Here is a 22,171-nt window from a genome sequence, read left to right as displayed (position 1 = left end):
TTGTTGCCAGGGGCCAGCTTGTTTTGGGATGCGCCGGGTGAGAATCCAGAGCCTTCGGCTTCACTGAGACAGGACGACTCCAAGCTTTCCAGTGGAGACATCCATTTGTCCGTGAATGTCAATAACGATGTGACAGATCGCACAAGTGTTGCGTCTTCATTAAAAGCGGTTGATATTCCAAGTTTTGACGAGAGTAGCCGTGCTGTCGAAGAGGAAATGACTCCATCTTCAGCTTTCTCCAGGTGAGGCCTTGGTGAAACGCGTTTGTTTGCCTTTCCGATTAATACCTCTGTTTCTAATCTATCATTTGGTGTTTGAATACCTTTCTTCAGTCAGTGCTGGCCAAAAGCAGGGTCCGCGAGGTGGAGGTCTGGTGAGAGAGCAGAAAGAAACCTGTTAGGGCACTCACCCTTTGATTGTGGCTGAGTTACTTTACCTTTATCGAATGCCTCAGTGTCCTCATCTGTAAGATAGCCTCATAGCATTGTTGTGAGGAAACTCATAACTTGGCCCAAATATGAATTGTTAAAACAAATGAGAAATGACACCCTCTTTGGCCCTTGGGGAGGTAGGATGTACACAGAGATGTGTAGGGATGGTCATAATAATAATATCTAATATTAAATGGCATTTTAAAGTTGGCAAAGCTCTATAAATGTGTCGTCTCGTGATCCAGCCACTGCAGAAGGTAGATCCCGTAGGTGTCATCCCCATTTTGTAGGTGAGGAAACTGAGGCTCATCGAGGTTAGGTATGTTGTCCATGATCACGTGGTTATGTCCTGGGGGCGGGATTCCTATCCTGGACTTTGTGACTCCAGCCCAGTGCTTTGTCTGCTGCATTGCTGTGCGTGGGATCAGCTAAGAGCTCCAGACATGTGGGGAGGAAGCCTTCGCTTTGGCGTGGGGTGGGATGAGGGAAAGAGATACTCCCACGCTGACCCTCTGAAGGCTTTGGTGCTGGAGGACCTCTGCCCCCTCTCTCTGCAGAGGACTCAGCCTCCAGCACACCTTCTGGCAGCCCGAGGAGCCTTTAGCCTTTCCCATAGGGGAAGTGCCAGGGCTTATGTTCCGATAGCACAACCTTGGGGAGCGTTAGTGGAGGAGCTGTATTTGTATGAGAAGAAACAAGACGGTTTTAAAAATTAAACGCTGCATGTATTAATTCTGATCACTCAGTGAGGGTGAGGGGAGGTGAAAGGAGGTGCTCTGGAGGGGAGGGGACACCTATCGAGGCTTAAATAGCCTGGTTTAGTTTCCTTTGACACCAGGTCAAAAACACTGTCACTTGTGTCTTACTGCAAGGGCTAGTCTTTGTATGAGATAATTGAGTGGGTTGCCCAGAAGAAAAGATTTACATGTCTTCCTTCAAACAAGTGCCCTGCTGAAGGACAGGAACTCTGCTGGTCTGCCTTACTCTGAGGCCATAGAGGCCAGCCTCCTCATTTTGCAGATGATGAAACTGAGTCCCAGGGATAGCAAGTAGCAGAGTCTCCAGGTCCAGAACCCCAGGCCTCTGCCCTGCTGCACACTGCCACCCGCCCTCCTCCACCAGCCTGCAGCCCATGAGACCCAGGGGCAGGGCTCAGAGATGGGAGTTGGGGGCTTTTGTTCTTTTCACATGACCCCGTAATAGACTCCCTATAGATGAGCAAACCATTTTTTAGAGGATGCTTGCTTGTAGCAATTAGATGTACATACCACGCTGGGTAACTGGGGAATGTAGCTTAATCATTTCACAGACCTCTGCCGAGGCATGCCTCCTTTTAGCAAGGAGCAATTTCAGGCAGATCCCGGGCGTCTCCTTATTTCGCATATGATGCGTATGGAGGGACAGGAGAGAGTTCACATTGGCCTTATTTATCTTACCTAATTTGATCCTATAAGCTGTAGACCTTTTTCCAAAAGGAGCCAAGTCAACTCATACTCTCTTCAATTTGGATTCTGAGTATATGTGTTTTTTAACTTTAAAATCTGTTCTGTAGTCCCATGAATAGAATGCAGTTAATTACTTCTTAGTAGCAATTAATCATCTGTATTGATTTCTCATAGCACATGTGATATAAATCTAATCTTCCCCAAGCACAGTACACTGATGGGGATCCTCGCCGTGGCCCAGTGTCACCCACATTTGTCGTGGGGGTCCTCGAGGGAGCAGGCCCAGGTCTGTGGTTTTATTCATGCCTGTGGCTTCCCCTGCTGTGTATACACAGATGACACCTGGATGTGTGAGCTCCCAGTGACCCTCTGTTGGCTGATTGTGCCGCCTCTGTCTTCCTGACGTGAAAGCAGGCTCTATGGCATGCATTTCTCCAGCCCAGGGCCTCCAAGCTTGATTGGTTATTGATTGCATTGTCCCAGTGGAGAAGCGTGCATGGTATTTAGAGACTTTTTCTTTCTTGTTTTCCTTTAGAAGTCTTGCTTTGACAAATGTACTAATATTTGCCATAGTTGGAATCACCTTTTCAATTTTTTTTTATCTCAAATTCTCTTGAGGCTCCAAATGTTTTCATTTGCCAACTCTTTTCTTCTATCTTGTCTAGCTTTAGCTTTTGTTTGCCAAGTTGTACATTGAAATGTGTGTTTCATAAGTCCCGAGGATGTTTTGTTACCACATTCTGAAAAGCCATTGGATCATCTGTACCGCGATGTCCAATGTGCTTCTTGTCCTTGTCTCGTCATGGGGGACGAGCCAGAAATCCCACTCCTGACGCTCTACTGTTGCTGATAGTTCAGAGGGAAGCCTTGGATTCACCAGTCCCCATTCACACTTCCTCGTGCTTTCTTGCACAGCCTGAGGTCGGTGATTTAGTTATCGGTCGTAGGTCAATTTGTTTCATGTAGACTTGGAAGCGGTGGTTACCTCACTGTGATGTCTGATCCCCAGGTTCCTGGTCAGGCTTTCAGGATTAAAAAGAAGTTTCCACCCTGCTGACTTGAGCAGCCCTAGTGCAGTTCTTCCCAGTTGACATCGAGGTTATTTGAGCTTGTTTTTGATTCACAGTCTGGGATTGTGCTTCTGCTGATTACTGTGTAAATGTGGGTCTCTCCCCCATTGCTGTGCTCTCTGCCCAGCTTCTGATTTCTTCATGTTCCTTGATGCTTTCGGATCCAGATTGGAAATTGACATCACAGGACAGAACTGTGGGAAAGTTAAGTATGTAAATGAGAGGATTGTAGACTGTGGACCTGGAAAGGACCGTAGGTCACTTAGTCCAATCCCATCATTTTACAGATGAGGAAACTGAGGCTCAGAAGTAAAGTGCCTCGTCCAAAGCCATATAACTGGAACAAAGTCAAAATGTCCTGGCTGGCCTTCACAGCCCTTCGTGACCACCCTGCCTTCTTACACCTCACTGCCCAACACGCCCTCTTCCTCCAGGGACGTGGGCCTCCCGGATGTTCTCTGACTAAGACCCTCCCCGTCTCAGCTGTGGGCATTCTCTGGTAGATCCCGGGTCTGGTATGGGCTCCCCATCTCTGCCTCCTGCCTTCCCTCTGGTGGTCATGTCCTTGTCGGTGCTGTCTGGAGCTTGTTGGTACAGAGCTGTGCCTGCTGGCTGGGAGCTCCGTGGCGGCAGGGGCTGGCACACAGGAGGTGCTTATAAATAAGTTTATGGACTGACTGACTGACTGACTGACTGAGCCAGGGTTTGAACCCGGAATTCATTAACTCCAAATCCACTAGTGTTTCCACTATGCTACACTGCCACCTTGTGGGGAAAATGGTATTTCTACCACTGAGTTTTTAATATGCTGAGCCTCCATCTCTTTGATAATAAGATTTCAGGGTACATGATATATTTCAGAAAATAAAAGCTTCCATTTTTGGTCAGACCAGTGGTCCAGCCAGCCTACTGTTTGGCCTGTCAGTGGCACTAGGGGAGTTTGCCAGACAAATGCCAGAGTTATGGGAATAGGCCCAATTTCCTTTTCTCTGCCCCATTATGAATCTGTGAATCCTTACTTTAGCAAAACCCTTCATGAGCCTTGTTTTCATTTTCGGCCTCTGGAATCTTTTTGAACTAGTCCTGTATGTAAGTATTTCTTAGTGGATCACTGTCTTCCTGGTCCTTTGAGCCAGTTCAGTGTGCGAATTCCTAGGCCAGGGCACTGGGCTCGGCACTGGAGACACAGAGATGAAAAACCACAGCCCTTTGTGAGAGCTCACAGTTTAATGGCAGGCTGGGACATACCAAGTAGGATGTGATGGGGGCTCAGGCAAAATCCAAAGTGCCCTAGCGTAATCTGAGGAGGCAGGAGTCACCTGGGAGAGGAGAGGGGGAAGATCTGGGAAGCCTTCATTGTACACATGGCAGCTGAGCTGAGATTTTAGTAGTGGAAATGTCTGGGGATTTTCTTCCAGGAGTTGAGGGATGACTTGATTGAATGGCCAGAGGCAGAAGAGGCTAGGATGAGGAAAGGATGAATGAATGAATGAATGAATGAAACATTTATCATTCAGTGTCTTCTATATGCCATGGGGAAGGGAAAAGAAACAAACATGTTTTAAGTGCCTACTATGTGCTTTACAAATATATGATCCTCACAACAACCCTGGGAGGTAGGTGCTATTATTATCCCCATTTTACAGTTGAGGAAACTGAGGTGGATATCACTTACATGGCCAGCCCAAGGTCACCCAGCTATTAAGTGGCTGAGGCTGGATTGGAGCTCAGGTCTTTCTGACTCGAGGCCCCTGAGTCTGCCACTGCTCCACCAGCTGCCTTCTGATGTTGAGTCATGCACTGCTGTTCCCAAGGCCCCTGATCTTCCTCTGTCAAGCTCCGAGGGGAGATGGTGGTCATGGTGCTGGTAGTTTGACTTGCCAGACACATGCTACCTTCTGTCTCCCACTCAGACCCCTTGTTGCATCAGCTGGGTTGCCTTGGCTGCCCTGTGGGTGGCAGGTTGTTGATGGCTCATGGGGATGAGTGGCTCCTTCTCTACAGGATGGCTATGGGGCCTGGGGTGGAATCAGAGGGTGCCCCCTCTCCCAGGCTCCTCTGCCCATCTGCCTATTGGTGGCACTTGGTTACGTTATATAGAGGAGGGTTCAGTTGTAAGGTGGAAAGACCTGTGTCCTAAGGGTAAAGGGTAGGGGAGGAGGCAGAGGCCAGGAGTCCTGAGGGTGCCTACCCAGAACAGAAGGCACAGTGCTCAGGTCTGGAGGTTGCAGTTTCCAGATGGTAAGGCTACCATGACAGGGCAGCTAGTAAGGCCTAGAAGTCCTCCATCTTAATGGAGGGATTATAGTTCATCAGAATGGAGTGAATGGCTCGTCTGCCTGGTAGTGGGGGGATGGGGGCACCTGGGCCCACAAATCTTAGGATGGGCTTGAGGGTTGGAATGGAGCTGCAACTCTAGGCTCCCTCCCATGAGGCTGGGAAGGGGTGGTGGCAGGGAAATCCTGATAGGGTTGGGGAGGGGCAGAAGACCTGGGAGAGCTGTGGGAAAGGAAGGAGATGAAGGGAAAGAGAGATTGAGCCAGATTAGGGAGGACCTGAAGTGCCAAGCTAAGGACTTTTCTCCTGTAGATAATAGGAAGCCACTGAAGGCTTTGGAATAGAGAAATGAGCCTTTCAAACTTGGGCTTTCAGAAGTCCAAAAAGAACACAATCTTAGAGGCCCAGGACCAGATGGGGAAACTGAGACCAGCTTAACTTGGGGTGGGGGGGGCAGGGCAGGTACACTAGGCAGTCCTTTTTTTTAAAAAACATATTTCCACATTAATCATGTTGTAAAGAAGAATTAGAACCAAAGGGAAAAACCATGAGAAAGAAGAAACCGAAAAGAAAGAAAGAAAATAATATGCTTCGATCTGCATTCAGTCTCTAGCTTTTTTTCTGGATGTGGATAGCATTTTCCATCATGGACCTTTTGGAATTATCTGAGAAGACTTAAGTCTGTCAAAGTTATTCATCACACAACGTGGCTGTTACTGTGCACAATGTTCTCCTGGTTCTGCTCACTTCACTCAGCATCAGTCCATACAAGTCTCTCCAGGGTTTTTTGAAGTCAGCCTGTTCATCATTTCTTGTAGCACAACAGTATTCCATTGCATTCATATAACACAACTTGTTCAGCCATTCCCCAATTGATGGGCATCCCCTCAATTTTCCAATTCTTGGCCACCACACAAAGAGCTGCTATAAATATTTTTGTACATGTGTGTCCTTTTCCTGCACAGACCTAGAAGTGTTATTGCTAGGTCAAAGTGTATACAGTTTCATAGCCCTTTGGGCATAGTTCCAAATTGCTCTCCAAAATTATTGGATCATTTCACAACTCCACCAACAATGCATTAGTGTTCCAATTTTCTCATATGTCCAACAGTTATCACTTTTCCTGTTTTGTCATGTTAGCCAGTCTGATAGGTGTAGTGTAGTACCTCAGAGTTGTTTTAATTTGCATTTCTCTAATCAATAGTGACTTAGAGCATTTTTTATATAACTATAGATAACTCTAATTTCGTCATCTGAAAAATGATAAACTAGGCAATCTTTAGGATCCTTTCCAGCTCTAAATTCTGTACAACTGGGAAGAATTCTGTCATTTGGGCTCTCTGAGGTCAAGTCTAAGCACATCTACTCCTGTGCCTCACTTACAGGATTAAGTAAAGGCTTTGCTTCTGTTTGATTTGTAAAACCCATCTTGACATTGTCCCAACTACCCTTCTCTTTTCATTACATGCACCTACATTCCACAGTGGCTCAAACTGGCCTTCCTATTTTCCCTCTCACACATGCTTTTGCCCTGGTGGTCCCTAGTGCCTGGAATGCCCTCCTCCTTCTGACTCAGCTCAAGCAACACCTCCAGTAGGTGCCCCAGAGGCTGGCATCCTACTCCAGGATCTGGGGTTTATTTTGTGTTTGCCTGTGTTATGGATGGATTATTGCCTCCTCCCCCATTGGAATTGAGGGTTGGGACTCTCAGTTTTGTCTTTGAAGACTTATCACCTAGAACTTAGAACAGTTTTTGGCATACATTAGGTGCTTAATAAATGCTTAGATTAACCTGGGGCAAGTCACTTAACCTCTCTAGTTCTCAGTTTCTCAGTCATTCTAAACTGTGTCTAACTCTTTGTGACCCTATTTGGGGTTTTCTTGGCAGAGATACTAGAGTGGCTTGCCATTTCCTTTTCCAGCTCATTTTACAGATGGGGAAACTGAGGCAAAAAGGGTTAAGTGATTTGTCTGGGGGTCACACAGCTAGGAAGTGTCTGAGACTGGATTTGAACTCAGAAAGATGAGTCTTTCTGACTCCAGGCCCAGTGCTCTGTGCACTGTGGCGCCACCTAGCTGCTGAGTTCTCAGTTTACAAAATGACTTCTTTTTTTAAATAGTATTTTATTTTTTCCAGTTATATGTAAAGACAATTTTTAACATTCATTATTACAACATTTTGAGTTTCGAATTTTTTTCCTTTCCTCCCTTCCCTCCCCTTTTCCTAAAACAGTAAGAAATTTGATGTAGGTTACATATGTGTAATCAGTGTAAAATATTTGTCCATATTAGTCATGTTGTGAAAGAAGAAACAGACCAAAGGGAAAAAAAACCACAAAAATTTTTTTTAAAAATAAGAATAGTATGCTTTGATCTGCATTCGGAGTCCATCAGTTTTTTCTCTGGATGTGGATAGCAGTTTTCATCATGAGTCCTTTGGAATCGTCTTGAATTATTGTATTACTAAGAGGAGCTAAGTTATTCATAGTTGGTCATCATACAGTGTTGTTTCTGTGTACAACGTTCTCATGGTTCTGCTCACTTCACTCAGTGTCAGACCATACAAGTCTTTCCAGGTTTTTCTGAAGTCCACCTGCTCTTCATTTCTTATAGCACAATAGTATTCCATTACATTCATATATCACAACTTGTTCAGCCATTCTCTAGCCGATGGGCATCTCCTCAGTTTCTAATTTTTTGCCACCACAAAAACAGCTGCTGTAAATATTTTTGTGTATGTGGGTCCTAATGAAATGACCTTTCCTGTTCTAAAATTCTGATCCAATGAAATTCTACCTTTTAGAGAAGCTAAATGACATGTATTAGGGAGCATCCTGATCATCTGCTCTAGCATCTGTATTTTATAGATGTGAACTGAGGCCCAGAGATGGGAAGAGTACTTTGAATAACTATAATAATAACTTTAGTTATATATAACTATATATATTATATAACTGTAATAATAACTTTAGTTACAACAAACCTAACAACCAATAATAAAACAGCAGCATTTCTACAGTGCTTTAGAGTTTGTAATGAGCTTTACATGCCTCATAGCAGCCCTCTAAGGTGGGCACTATTATTATCCTCATTTTACAAATGAGGAAGCTGAGACAGAGGTGAAGGGTCATTCATCCAGTGTGTCTGAGGCAGGATTTGAACTCAGGTCTTCCTGATTCCAAGGCCAGCCTCTATCTCCTGCACCACCGAGCTGCCCGAGGTTTCTCACAGAACTTTTAGTCTCACCTCCAGTTTAGTGCACTTTCCTCAAACACTGTTGCCATCTGATGATTCCTCCCTCTCCTACTCAAATCCCCCCCGAAAGCTGGGATGGTGCTGTTTGCTTTTTGTCCACTTCATCATTCGTTTATCTCAGAGGTCTTAGCAATGGTCAGTCTCCATCTCATTTCCTTTTGGAAGAAAGAACTTAGGGTAGAGCTGTGTTCTGCATTCTGCTTTTTGGTGCTGGGACATGAAAAGTAGTTGATGTGATTGTGAGGGATAGAGCTATTAGCTAAGCACTCGGGCAGACTTTGACTCTGAGGTAGGGGGTGGGAAAAATAGCCTAGTGCCTACTGGATATCTTCATCAGGACAGGCAGTGGCAGAATTAAGTCCAGGGTCATAAGACCTTTTATCCATGGGCGCCTCCCTTCAGATAGATGGCCTGGGTGTTTTTTCCAATCGTGTTCCCCAATGAATGACTTTGTCCGGTATTTACTAGGGGTACATATGCCCATGGCAGATAAAGATTCCTAGCAAAGCCCTACAAAACAAGGAAGTAGGACAGGTAGCCCTTCAGAGCCCTCCCTGTATGTCTCAAGGAGCAGCCTCAGCTCCAGAACTGCTGCCCCGGGCTGTGATGTGGGGCTGTGTTCAAGGGGCTGGAAGCCACTGACTCACTGACCCTTGGCTTGGGGCTTTCTTTTCAGTGTTTCCCCAGAAGTAAGGAAGGAGCCAGATGTACCAGTGTTTCTTCCAAATCCCACGTTGGGAGAAGATGTTAGCGGGAGCTTACCTCCAGGACCCACAGAGGAGGCTGGCAGCCTATCCTCAGCAGCAGCAGTGGGTGAACCCCAAGCCGAGTCAACCCAAGTGAGGGAGCCCTTGCCGCCTTCTCCGTCGGATGATCAGAAGTTTTACCAGGATTTACTGGTGAGCACAGTCTTGAATTTCATCCTGTTTGGGACGGTAGACACTTGTTTGCCATGGAACAGGTGACAGGCTTCCCTAGGTTTTGGCCGCACATTGGCTGCAGCAGCAGTTCAGAGGCTTGTCTGGCACCAGCATCCTGCCTTTCTCTGGCCATCTGAGGGTGATGAGGGTCACGGAGGCCTTTTACACTTTGCCTGTAACATGCCCTGGGCAGAGTGAGTTCCTCCCTGTAAGCATGTTAGTTATCAGGAACATGTCACTTGAAAACACAGGCTTGTTTCTAAAATATGAGTTTGGTTTTTATAAATCTGCACCCAATTAAACAAAATTCAGATCCAGGGAGAACTCACCCATCTATAACGTGCTTGCTGGGTCTTCTTGACTCTACTTCTCCAGCCATGAAATGGGATGGACAATACTGGCTTCCCTGGGAGCTAAGGGCACACTTTTTACCTTTGCTTTGGGATTGGAGGAAGATAAATGCTGGGTCAGTTACTGTGTCACCAAATGCTGTTTGGGTGTTCTGTGGGTCTGGGGGACGTGGGCAGAGAGGGCACAGGCTTCGGCTCATGGCTGGGGGCTGCTCAGGGCTTCTGCTCTACAGCACTTTGGGTCCCTGCCTTGTTCTCTCAGCCTCGGCTGACAAGTGAGCGGACAGGTGAGTGAGTGAGTTGGCTTTTTCTTTACTTTTTTTCTGACAACACATTTGAGATCAGTTTTTTTGAGATTTGAATCTTCTGTTTTCATTAGGGTCAGGTAAACCACCTGTTAAATACTTCTTCCAAAGACGCCGAGCCCACGTCCACAAAAGTAGCAGCAATTCCCAGCCATGGTGGCCCTGGAACCCAGAATGGGGGTGATGGAAAAACCAAAAGGCCTGACCCCAGCCGGACGGACAAGGACAGCGTCCTTCATGCCACCGTTAAACAGCTGAGAAACCTTGGCGTAAAAATTGACTCTCCAAGTAAAATGAAGAAAAATTCACATAAAGTGGACCAAGCCAGGTAATCTTTTTGTGTCTTTCGGATAAATAGGTGCATGTCCATGGTATGGCAATCTTATGGCGGAATAACCAACTTGTCTTTTATTGGGGATATCATGATACAGTGATAGAACTTTATAGCCAAGAGCCCTCATGAGGCTGAAGTGGAGTGTATTCTTCATGGGCTTCACACGGAGAAGATCGAGCAGCAGTATTTTGTAGGCTGGCCTGTGATAAGGCACAGGGATGGAATGTGGCCTCCATTTTGGTAATCACCTAGCCAATATTTCCAAAACCCTTCTATTCCCTGGAGGCGTAGTCTTGCCTTTTGGGGAGGAGAAAACAAATCGTAACAAGACCTCCTAGATGCCGTGGCGGAAGGATCCCATTTCTTCACAGCTTCCATTTTATTCTGACCTAAATGCAGAACAGGAAATAGAGATGGACATTCCTAGAGAACCTTTCAGTACTATCAAAAATGGCTTTCATTACTTTCTCAAGTAAAAATGAAGGTTAGAATACATTCAGGGTGTGGTTTCCTGTATTTTGAAGTGAGATTTTCCACCTTGTGATAGTAAATTATCCTGTGATGGGATAGAGACTGGCAGGCAGTTCACAGCACATCTGAAAAGCGGTGAGCCGGGTGTCAGAGTGGTTTTGAACAGCCATGGTGAGAAATAATTCAGTGGATTTTGTGTGTGTGAGAAGCTTACTTTTCAGGAAGTACCTCCATTTCCATTTGGCTACAATTGTCTTTACACTCAGCGTGATCCTCTGCCTTTAAGGCTCCCCTCGGGTCCCTCACCCCCCAGACGACTTCCCAGCTGCCTTGAGATCACAGTCTGCCTTTCCTTCCTGGGCTTTCTTTAGCACTCAGGGCCTGGAACACTGCCCTCACCACCTCCCCCTCCCAGAGTCCTTCTGGAGCTGTTGGGGCCCACCCCCTCCAGTCTGTATGTAACTTGTGTCATCTTCTCCCATCAGAACAGGAGACCCTTGAGGGCAGAGACTGGTTTTGGGGGTTTGGTTGTTGGTTTTTTTTTTTTTTTTGCCTTTCCTTGTATCCCTAGGACATGACACTGTTTCTGGCACATAATAATAATGATCAACTGACTTCGACCAACTTTGAATTGGCCCTAATGTAAAAGAGGTTGTGTTCCATGTGTCAGTTTGTTCATTTTCCCTTTGTAGGCCTTCATTTCCTTACCTGTAAAAGGGCTTGGACTTGGTGATTGCCGAGGATTGTCTGCCCTCTGATGCCAGTTTTCATTCTGTAACTCAGAACACATTTCCCTATCAAAACAATACAGATTTGATAAATTCCCAGAATCTCCCCTTTCCTCTAGCTTGACTGGTCTCTGTGTCTTGTGTCTCTAGAATCTAGTACATAGTAGGTGCTTAACAAATGTTTTTTTTAATTCAATTGACCAGTTGATCCATCAGTAAGCATTTATTAAGCTCCCACTATGTGCCAGGCACTGGAGATACAAGTATAAAAAATGAAATAGGGGGCAGCTAGGTGATGCAGTGGATAGAGCACCGGCCCTGGAGGCAGGAGGACCTGAGTTCAAATCTGGCCTCAGACACATAACGCTCACTAGCTATGTGACTCTGGGCAAATCGCTTAATCCCAATTGCCTCACCAAACCAAACCAAAAAAAAAGAAAAAGAATGAAATAATCTCTTTATCATATATATTTTATAGACATAAAATATGTATCATAAACCTAAAGTGAATAAGTACAGACCTATACAAAATAGTCACAGAAGGCAGTTTGGGGGCATTGGGAGAGGCTTCATGCATAAAATGGTGCTTCGGCCGCACCTTAAAAAGGAAGAGAGGAGTTCTAGGTGGCAGAGGGAAGGAGGGAGCTCTAGTTCTAATGTTACCTGAGAGACTAACCATGGGTGGCATTTTGGGGGGAAGCTCGTTCCAAATTTCATATGGGGGGCATACAGGGATGCACTCCTCCATGACATACCCTGCTGAAAGGCTCCCTAGCTAGGACAATTGTCCAGTAATGGAGCAGGCTGCCCCAGAAGCAGGTAGCAGATTTTCCCTCCCTGGAGGCCTTCAACTGGAGACTGGTTGACCACTTGTCGGAGACACTGCAGGGAGGTTCTTGGTCCAGTACCGGTTGGACTAGACGCCTCATAAGTCCCATCTAACTTGGACCATTTAGGAATTCAGATTCCTGAGATTTTGGAGGCAAGAAAGAGGAGGAGGGGCACAGATATCCCAGCAGTGGTGGGAAGAAATGGAGACATGGGGTCCTGATGGCTCATGGGAAGAAACAGGTTCTTAGCTTGTGGAGCCATTGAAGACGCTTCTAAGTCACAGCCTCCTGTGGATCTTCTCTCCCCTCCCATCCCCCCAGGCAGATCTATGACCCCTCAAGGCCAAGGACCATGGCTTAATGTGGTTTTGTCTCCTTCCCTTCCTGGCCTCCCACCGCTAGGGAAAGGAGGAGCTTAATCAGCAGAGAGCTGTTAGTGAGTGGGACTTGTGGAGGCTTTGGTTCCTGCGGTCCAAGGGCACTGATGTCTTCAATGGCTCCCTGTGGGCAGAGGGCAGGGCCAAAGGTCCTGTTAACTGACAACTCTTTGCCGAGTGAGTTCCTACTTTATATGGTGGTAATTTGTCTTTCTCATTTTTTGTTTAATAAATGGGAAAACATAATTTTTTAAATAAACATATGCATTTAGCTTCTCCCTTGCTTTAGTTACTATGAGGCTTCCCACTTGGTAAAAAGAGGACAAAGTGGCCAGTTAAGGTGAGCGGCAAGTAAGCCCGGGGGTCAGATGTGGCCAGTGAGGACATGGTCAGTGAGGAAGGCCCATCTGCGTCATTGCCTTCAGGGGCAGCTGTTCTGTGGGCATCTTATTCCGAAGACCCCCCCTCGGGCTTCCATGGTCCGGAGAGGGATCCAGAGGTAGTGGGTGTGGCTGGGGGGAGTTCTAGCACATTCAATACTCACAGCTTTCAAGGAGAGGTAAGGAGGGTCACCTGCATTGCTTTCCATTGGAATTGTCCTGGTGTTGTCGTGCTTTGATATGGAATGGGATTGATCTGTTTGGCTTTCTGAGTAATGACGCCCACACCACCCCCTGGACAGAAAACAGCTCCACCTGTGTTTACAATGAGACTTGCAGAATGTTTGAAAGTGATATTGACTCCTTCATAGATTTATACAGATCCAAAATTTTATGTAGGATCCCCTTAATGATTCCATAAAACAGGAAGCACTTAGAATATTCAGATCTCAGTTATGTTCATGTCATGTTTTGAATTAAAAGTTTTGATTATATGCATGACTGTCAACCAGGAAATAGACAAAAGGTGTGTTTAAAGGTGAAGATCCCTATGACACAGGCAACATGCTGGTTTTCTTTGGCAAAGATACTGGAATGGTTTGCCATTTCCTTCTCCAGCTGATTTGACAGATGAGGAAACTGAGGCGAACAGGGTCCCACAGCTAGTATGTATCTCAGGCCAGGTTTGAACTCAGGAAGAGGTGTCTTCCTGATTCCAGGCCCAGCTACCCATTGTGCTACCTAGCTGCCCTGTAGAAAAATTGCTTAGTCATAAAAACTTAATTTTTCAAACACAGTTATTTTATTTAAAAAAGCATTTTTACAAATCACCCGTGTACCAGAGAGAAGGCTGTGGGCCAGGTGAATTTTATTCACATGCAGGCCCAAGGTGCTCCCTGATGTGTCCTCTCATCACCGTCCTCTAGCTCTCCTCCTCCCCTCTTTCCAACCACTCCCTTCTGCTGAGGGAATCACCATCCAGTCACTCAGGTTTGCAGCCTGGAAGTCATCCTTGACCCGAACTCCCCCAGCCCACAAATCTGGTCTGGTAGGATCCGTCAGGTAGAGGCAGTCCCTGTGCTGTTGAAATCATGGGTTACTGAATTGTCCAATTCACACACAGTTAACATCAAATTTATTTTCCACCCTCACTGAATAATCTTAATGACCGTCAATAGAAGAGGAGGAGCTCAGGCAGCCTCTTTGGTGGCTCCCTCTGGTGGAAGCAGCTTTACCCTAGGGACTGAAGGAGAAGAGAAGATGGCGACTGTTGGCAGAATGAGGCTGGCCACCACCCTGCTGTCTTTGGGCTGATGGGTGTTAGCAGGTGGGGAGGGTTCACCTGGAGCCGGTGGTGGGTCTGATGGTTCCACTCCCACCCCTGGGGTCTCCGGACCGTATCTCAGAACGGAGAATTGACCAGACCTGAATCTCCGAGAAAGGGAGCCGAGTCTCTACCCTGTCTGTCCAGGAGATGTGGAAGATCTGGACATTTCAGGGACAGCCTGCCCACTGCACAGCACGCACACGGAGCGAGGTTTCAGGAACTGTTTGGGCAAGATGCGCGTCCCACACGTTCTAGTGACTGTTAGGCACGAGACACAAACTGAATAACAACTTGTTCTTCCGTCTTTCAGTGTGTTGGCGTGCATCAGCCCCGAAGCGGTCATCTCCGGATTAAACTACATGTCCTTTACTAACGTCGGCATGAGCGGTGTGAGCCCCAGTGGTGTGGATCTGAGCATGGAGGCCAATGCCATTGCTCTCAAGTATTTAAGTGAGAGTCAGCTGTCGCAGCTTTCCTTCAGCCGAGCAAACCAAAATCTTCCCGACTCGTCCTTCAGCCTTCTCCATATCAACACAGACAAGAACGTGGTGGGGCTCAGTCTGATCTCACCAAACATGTCATTTGCGACCAGAAAATATATGAAGAGGTACGGGCTGATGCAGAGCAGTGACAGTAGTGAGGATGAGGAAGAGATTCCGAATAAGGCTGACGCCCCCGAGAGTGAGCCTTCGCTGGATCAAACCTTAGCTTCCAGCCCCGAGCAGTTTAGCTGTCAGAAGGATGGCCCTGGAAGAGGCTGTGAAATTCTGGATTTGAAATGCTCCAACCCAGAGTTGGTGGGCGCACACCGGCTGCCAAAGCCTGGGGTGCCTGTGTTAAGAGATGTCACGAATGGAGCGGCCCCGCCGAGGGCTGCATCGTCACCCGAGGATGAGTCCTCGGCCTTCATCCTGAAAGACCTAAAGAAGAACCCCTCGGTCAAGTTACTGACCGGCCGGGCTGAGTTTACTCAGCATCCTGAGAAGGAAAATCAAAGGGACATTCAGGTATTTCCTGAAAGTTTGCAGCCTTCCGACACTCTCAGAGAGATGAATAGTATGAATTCCGTGGGTACGTTCTTAGATGTCAGGCGTCTCAGGCAGCTGCCCAAATTATTCTAGGTATTTCAGTAGCTGCTAAGCTTTCTTGGATTAGGGCAGAAGGCTAGGCTGAGGGTTTGGTCCTTGGAGAGAGTGAGGAGGGCCACTGAATCGGGTAGTTGAGGTCATTCCAGAACCTTGTCAAAGCCATCTCTGCAGTGGCCAAGGGCAGAGGGCTAGGGTGGTGGCCTCAGTACCTGGGAAATGGCCAGCTGTTGGGGACAGAGCACGGGCTCTCAAGGAGGACCCCTCTGCAGTCAGCAGAACGATGCGTCTTTGCAGCTGGAGGTCTGGAGAGTAAACACTCACCCCCCACCTCGGCCTGACTTGTTCTTTCACCAGATACGTGGGGAAGGAAAGTCATTTTATCCTCCATCTTGGTAAAGGTTGTTTACTATCAACTTGCATTAAAGTTGATTCGGTCTCAGCTAGCTCCCGTCTCTGCAGGTGCCCTGAGTTACTTTGAAAGCATCATGAAATAAAGGTATCTCGGCCTTGGAAGGAGGAGCAGGATTAACTCTTTTAGAGCTGGGGAATTCGACTTCTCTCTTTTCTTCTGAAAATATATTTTATTTAAGGCCCTTCTTTCTGTCTTTCCTCTTAATTGAAATGCTTGTTTGTTAAACTACTGGGATCCTGCTTGGTTGAGACTTGTGTGACATCGTATCTTCAGTGTGTTGCTCTGACTACTCCAGAGCAACTCATTTATGCTGTGTGTGCTTTGTAAACTTGGGAGTGAGTTTTTCAGTGTTTGAATTTAATAAAAATGTGCAGGCTGTCTGTCTTGATCACCTGCTAGAACAGTCTTATAAATCTCTTTGTTGGGAAATAACGTCCTTCAAATTGGTTTAAGGAACATTCGGCATTTTTGAATTGGTTTGTGAAAAAGCCCAATTTCTCTTGAGATGTTTTCTGCTCTTGAGTTAAAAAGAAAACATCACTGTGTCTTCTTGAAGGTCGGTATCCAGCGTGCCCTGGAGGGAATAGTTCTCCCCTCCTCCCCTTAAAATGAATAAATGAACAGACAAATAAAAGCAACATCACCGCAGGTCCCTATAAGCTTTCAGTTTGAGGGCTGTGTTTTGGCAACAATCTGACAACGTGTAATTGCAGTTGATTAAGTCCATGGTAAAGACTCCTTTCCAAGGAACATGGCTTCTGTTGGTGCAGGTAGCAGACAGGGGGCCATTAAAGCTGAGCATCCTTCCCCATGCTTGAGGTGACGGCAGTGGTCTCCACCTCCTCCACCTTCTCGTGTGTCAGTGGGAGGGATTTTTGTCTGAGTTCACTTCTTAGAAATCTTCACGAGAAGGGCTGCTGGGAATCTCTCTCTCTAATGGAATGGAGCTGGCCGTGCTTCTTGGAGTCTGTTCTGTTTAATCTCAGTCCTGAAACAAACCTGTTTCCTGTTTCATGAGTATGGGCTCCACGTGTGCTGTGCAGGATTGGAAAACGCCGTAGAAGAGTTTGGTGAAAAAACAAACAAACGACCCGACAGTCCTGTCGAATAGAACAAAAGCCCTTTCAACCTTTTGTGCTGAGCTTGACCACTGAAAACACAACCTCAGACCTTCCAAGGCTAACTCCATCCACTGGCCTGTGACTGTCAGATCCAAGGGATTTGGGGATTTAGGAGCCCCCCAGAGCATTGTACTAACTATCGGCATGTCCCCCAAAGCCCTACATTGACTGGGGATCGTGCAAGTCAGTGGGTTAAGTTTTGGATCAAAGAATGTTTCTGCTGTAGGAAATGAGTCGTTAAGTCAGTTTGTGATGGACCACCACCACCTATTCCCTCCCAGCCCCTTCAGAGGAATCCTGCTAGACTGGCAGAGGGTGGGATTGAAGTGCCGCCACCCAGGCACCACCACGGCCTCTGGGAGCAGCTGCCCTGGCCAGGCCAAATGGTCATCCTTCAGGCTTTTTTCTGGACTAAGCTAACCTGACACAAAAAGCAAATGCGTTAGACTTCCCCATGAATGTGTCCTTTCCTTATTTCAAGGGCCAGCTCCGGTGCCACCTCCTGAAGTCTTCCCTGACCTCTCTTCTGCTGGCCTCGGACCCCTTACTCCTCCACATCCAGTCCCAAATGTTTTGGCCACAAAGGGAGAGGTTGCTTTCAACTGGAGACATCAGGGAAGGCTTCATGAAGGAGGTGGCAGGATGTTAGGTGCATTCTCAGTACTGTAACTTTCCCAGGTTTAACTTGTCCCTAAACTGCTAACCCTTGTCAGTGAAAAAAAAAAAAAGGAAGGACTTATTAAGTGCCTTCTATGTACAGGGATAAAAAATTCCAGCACTCAGGGAGCTTACATCACACTAAGGGCTAGGGGAGGTACAAGCCCCTCATCCCCCTGTCCTTCCTCTGGAGTCCCTTCCAGGTTTCTGCCCACTGCTAGTGCCTTCCTTCTGGTATCACCTTCCCTTTTTATATATCTTGTATGTATGTAATTGTTTGCATATTGTCTCACCCGTTAGACTATGAGCTCCCTGAAGGCAGGAATTATTTTTTTTTTGCCTTGCTTTTTATTCCTAGTGCTTCATTATGAGTACTTAATACCTGCATGCAGACTAACACACAGATAAATATAAGAGAATCTGAGGGTGGAGCAAACAGCCCAAACTGGGAGGGTTCAACAGGCTTCCCTAGGAGGTAGTCCCTCAGCTGAGCCTCAGAAGCACCCAAGGATTCTAAGAAGCAGAGATGAGGAGGGGGAGTCCAATCCAGGCATGACAATAGGAGAGGAAATGCTGGGTGTGTTTGATTCACGTCAAACACACAAGTTTAACTAGAACCTGGAGTATGTGGAGATTAGCGTGACATCACAGACCATAAGCTGAAGACTGTATTTTATTCTAGAAGCACTAGTGAGCCACTGAAGATTCTTGGGTAGAGAAGTCAACTGTGCCGAGAATGGCCTGGAGAGAGGAGAGGCTAAGCGTGGGGAACCTTAGGGAAATACTAGATGCTTTTCTGCTAATGGATCATAACTTCTCATCCAAACAGGAATTCCTTCTCTGGTATCCCACACTCACAGGAAAGCGATCATTCTACCTGCTTGACCATACTCAGTGATGGGGAAACTCACTTCCAAGGCATCCCATTCAATTTTTGGACAACTCAGTATAAAATCTTACTTAAAATGAGCTCAACACCTTGCTTGTGTTTCAAGGTGGTTTCATCCCTGTGGGCACTTACTTCCTCCATCGATGCAAATCAAAAAGCCCTGAGGCGTTAGCAGGTACTTGTAAACAGAAAAAATCGTCTCCTTTCTATTGCCTTCTTATTAATAGGTGACATCTATCAATATGGCACTTCAGATTTGCAAAGCACTTTATGTTTGACCTCATTTGAGCCCCACAGCAAACCTACGTGGTAGAAATTCCACGTGTGATTGCTATTTTATGGATGAGGAAACAGCCTCGGAGACCTTAAGTGATTTGCTCATGTTCACATAGTAGAGTCAGAGGCACGATCGGAATCCAAGTTCTCCTGACACTAGGTCCAACACTGTGGTGTGCTCCCTTCCTCCTTAGTTCTTTGCTAACCCCCTCCTCACCCCATTGAATTGAAAAGGATTCCTAAGATGAACTCAGGATGCAGCATGATGCTTTGCAGGCATCCTTGGCCGAGGAATACCTCCACTTCTATAGCTTGTCATTTAGGTAGCCTGAGTGAGAATCTTACTCGAACCAACAAAGGTGCTATTTAAGAAAATCCAATACTAAAAACGTTGCACACAGATAAATGGATGATTCATAGAATCGGAACTGGAAAAGACCCAGTGCCCATCTAGTCCTATCTGCACCTGCATTAGACTCTTCAGTATGCCCAGTACTTAGCACACTGTGCACTAGTGCCTGAGTAGATGCTTAATAATTGTTTAGCCTGCCCAGTGGTCCCTGAGCTTTTGCTTGGAGACCCTCTGTAAAGGGGAAACCATTCTCTTCCTAAATAGCGCACACCCGATATGAGGCAGCTAATTGTTAGAAACTGTTCCCTTGTATCGAACCACACCTATCTCTTTTTCATTTTCTTTTCATTGGGATACTGCATTATTTAACTCAGCCTCTGGAGAGCCAGAGCAAGTCTGATGCTTTGTCCAGGGAACAGCCCTTCCAGTACTTGCAGATAGCTCTCATGTTTCCCAAGCCTTTTTCCAGGCCAAACAGCCCTACCTCTTTCAACTGATTCTCACGGTCACTAGCCTGTTCACTCTAGATTATTTATCTCTACATATTCTTCAGTGTATCAACATCCTTTCTAAAATGTAGCACCCAAAATGGAACATAAGACTCCAGATGTGGCCCAACCAGGACAACAAGATTATCACCTCCAGTTCTGGGTACTATGTATTCTTAATGGCTAAAATTACATTAGTTTTTTTTTTCTTTTGGAGTGGGGGGGGAGGGGACTGCTGTGTCACACTATTAACTTATAGACCTTGTAGTTCACTAGACCTCAATAGCTAAAATTGCATTAGGTTTTTGTTTTTGGTTTTTTCTTTGCTACCATATATCACAATATTGAAACATTGGCCTTTCCATTCACTAGTCTTCCCTGCCCATCCCCCAACCACTTTTTATTTTTTTCAGATGAACCGCTGTCCAGTATGCCTCCCCCACCTTGTGTTTGGGATACTTGGGAAATTGGTTTTTTTTTTAACCTAAGTGTAAGACTTCACATTTATCCCTGAACATGTCAATGTGGTCAATTTCTCACTTTATCGAAGGGTCCACTAGAATTTCCCTTTAAGTAGTGAGACTTCCTCATCTAATACTTCCGTCTCTAACTACTTAAGGAATAATATCTCCACGTGCACATCCCATTACCAGTTCAAACACTGTGTATCTAAAATCAGACTCCTCTTCCTTCCTACGTAGCCCTGCCTTTCCAATTTCCCTGTCTCTTTTGGTGGTACCGCCTGGTTTATTCCCTGAGACTTAAAAGCTTGATGTTATCTTGTAACTCTCCCTGACTTCATCTATAACATAATAACTACCACTTGTGTAACACTTTAAGGTTGGAACTTTAAGGTTGAAACTTGGCGAATGTTTCATTTGATTCTCACAACAACCCTGGGAGGGACAGTGCAGTTATTATCCCCATTTTACAGATCAGGAGACTGAGGCTGAGAGATGTGGTATCTTATACAGCTGTTGACTGAGATGGGAGTTGAATTCCACTTTCCAGTGCCCAAGTGCAGCACTCGATGTACTTTGCCACCTTGCTGACACATTGTCTGCCAGTTGTATTGATGTCTGCTGTGTTCACCTCTCTTTCCATTCCTATAACCTATTGCCTGGTGTCAGGATTGCGCTCTAGCAAATCCCCCAGCCTCCCTTTTTTCTCTCTTTTCATCCTGCACAGGCCCCAACATTAATCTTCCTAGAGCCCTCCTGCCGTATCACTCCAGATCAAGTCGAAATGCCTCACTTTGACTTTCAAAGTCCTTCATGGTTTTGGTTTATCAAATCTTATCTCTCATTGCTCTCCTACACAGAGACCCTCTACCCAGGCTGATTTTGGTTGTTTTGATTTGATTTGATTTTGATTTGGTTGTTTCCCACTAACACACATACACACTCGTTCCCACTTTTCAGTATTCTTTGGAATTCCCTTCCACCTAATTTTCCCCTATGGAAATCCTCACCTCAACTCCAGGAAGTCTTAGCTGACCACCTCAGCCCACAGTCAGCTAGCTTTCCCCTACCTGATTTCTCTGTACCGTGTATTTTGGTACTCAACTACCATTTAGTACGTCCTTCTATTCTGTTTGTACTCCTTTCTAACTTGTTCAAACCACATACTTGCTTCCAGGGATCAAATCTCTCCCCAAAGATTCTGAGCTCTATGAGGCCAGGAGCCCCTGGCTACACACCTCTTTCCTATTCAGCAATCCAACCAACATGAAATATCTGCTGGGTGCCGAAGAAGGGGGGGTTTAGATGCCTCATATCAATAGCCATCATTTCCGAGTACTTAGAGTACTTTAAAGTTTGCAAAGCACTCACCTATAATAACTCATTGGATCCTGACAACAACCCTGATAGGAGGTAGATGCGATCATCAGATTATCTATAATATATATTATTAAACCCAATTTGCAGATGAGAAAGCTTAAAGAGTTTGAGTGACTTGTCTACAGTCATACAACTAGGAAGTGTTCCAGGAAGGACATGAATTCTGGTCCAGCACTCTCTGCTCTGCCAACTAGCTGTCTCAGTGGCACACTTGGTATACTAGGGCAATGTGACACATAGACAAATCTATTATGAGAAAATTGTCGAAGGAGAAGCAGCCTCAGAGAGAAGAGCTGGGTTTGAGTCCTCTCTCTGATACATATTAGCAGTATGTCCCTGGGCAAGTTATTGTTGGTGGAACTGTTTGAACTGAGAGCAGTCTGAAATTATGCCCAAAAAGCATTATAAAACCACTTATACCCTTTGACCCAGCAATACCATTATCAAATCTGTTTCCCAAGATGATTAGGCAAAAAGGAAAAGAATCTAGCAAAGAACTAGGGGAAATAGACAGGGAAGGCCTCCTAAGGAGGTGGCCCTTGGCAGA

The 22,171-nt window shown here is 46.0% G+C and overlaps 1 protein-coding gene across 3 annotated transcripts in view; it reads left to right on the top strand.

The window, feature by feature from the left end:
- Positions 1 to 16,383, top strand: part of STIL (STIL centriolar assembly protein) — a 49,097-nt gene extending 32,714 nt beyond the window's left edge. For all 3 annotated transcript variants that reach the window (XM_027838233.1, XM_027838232.1, XM_027838234.1), the window contains 4 exons: positions 11 to 242; positions 9,155 to 9,377; positions 10,128 to 10,381; positions 14,811 to 16,383. In XM_027838233.1, coding sequence (XP_027694034.1) covers positions 11 to 242; positions 9,155 to 9,377; positions 10,128 to 10,381; positions 14,811 to 15,621 — 1,520 coding nt within the window. In that variant the 3' untranslated portion in view covers positions 15,622 to 16,383. The remainder of the gene's footprint in view (positions 1 to 10; positions 243 to 9,154; positions 9,378 to 10,127; positions 10,382 to 14,810) is intronic.
- Positions 16,384 to 22,171: the final 5,788 nt, after the last annotated feature.

The sequence above is a fragment of the Vombatus ursinus genome, unplaced genomic scaffold (genome assembly GCF_900497805.2).
Source record: "Vombatus ursinus unplaced genomic scaffold, bare-nosed wombat genome assembly UNPS02014825.1, whole genome shotgun sequence".
NCBI lineage: Eukaryota > Metazoa > Chordata > Mammalia > Diprotodontia > Vombatidae > Vombatus > Vombatus ursinus.
This window is presented reverse-complemented; position numbering and strand designations above follow the sequence as displayed.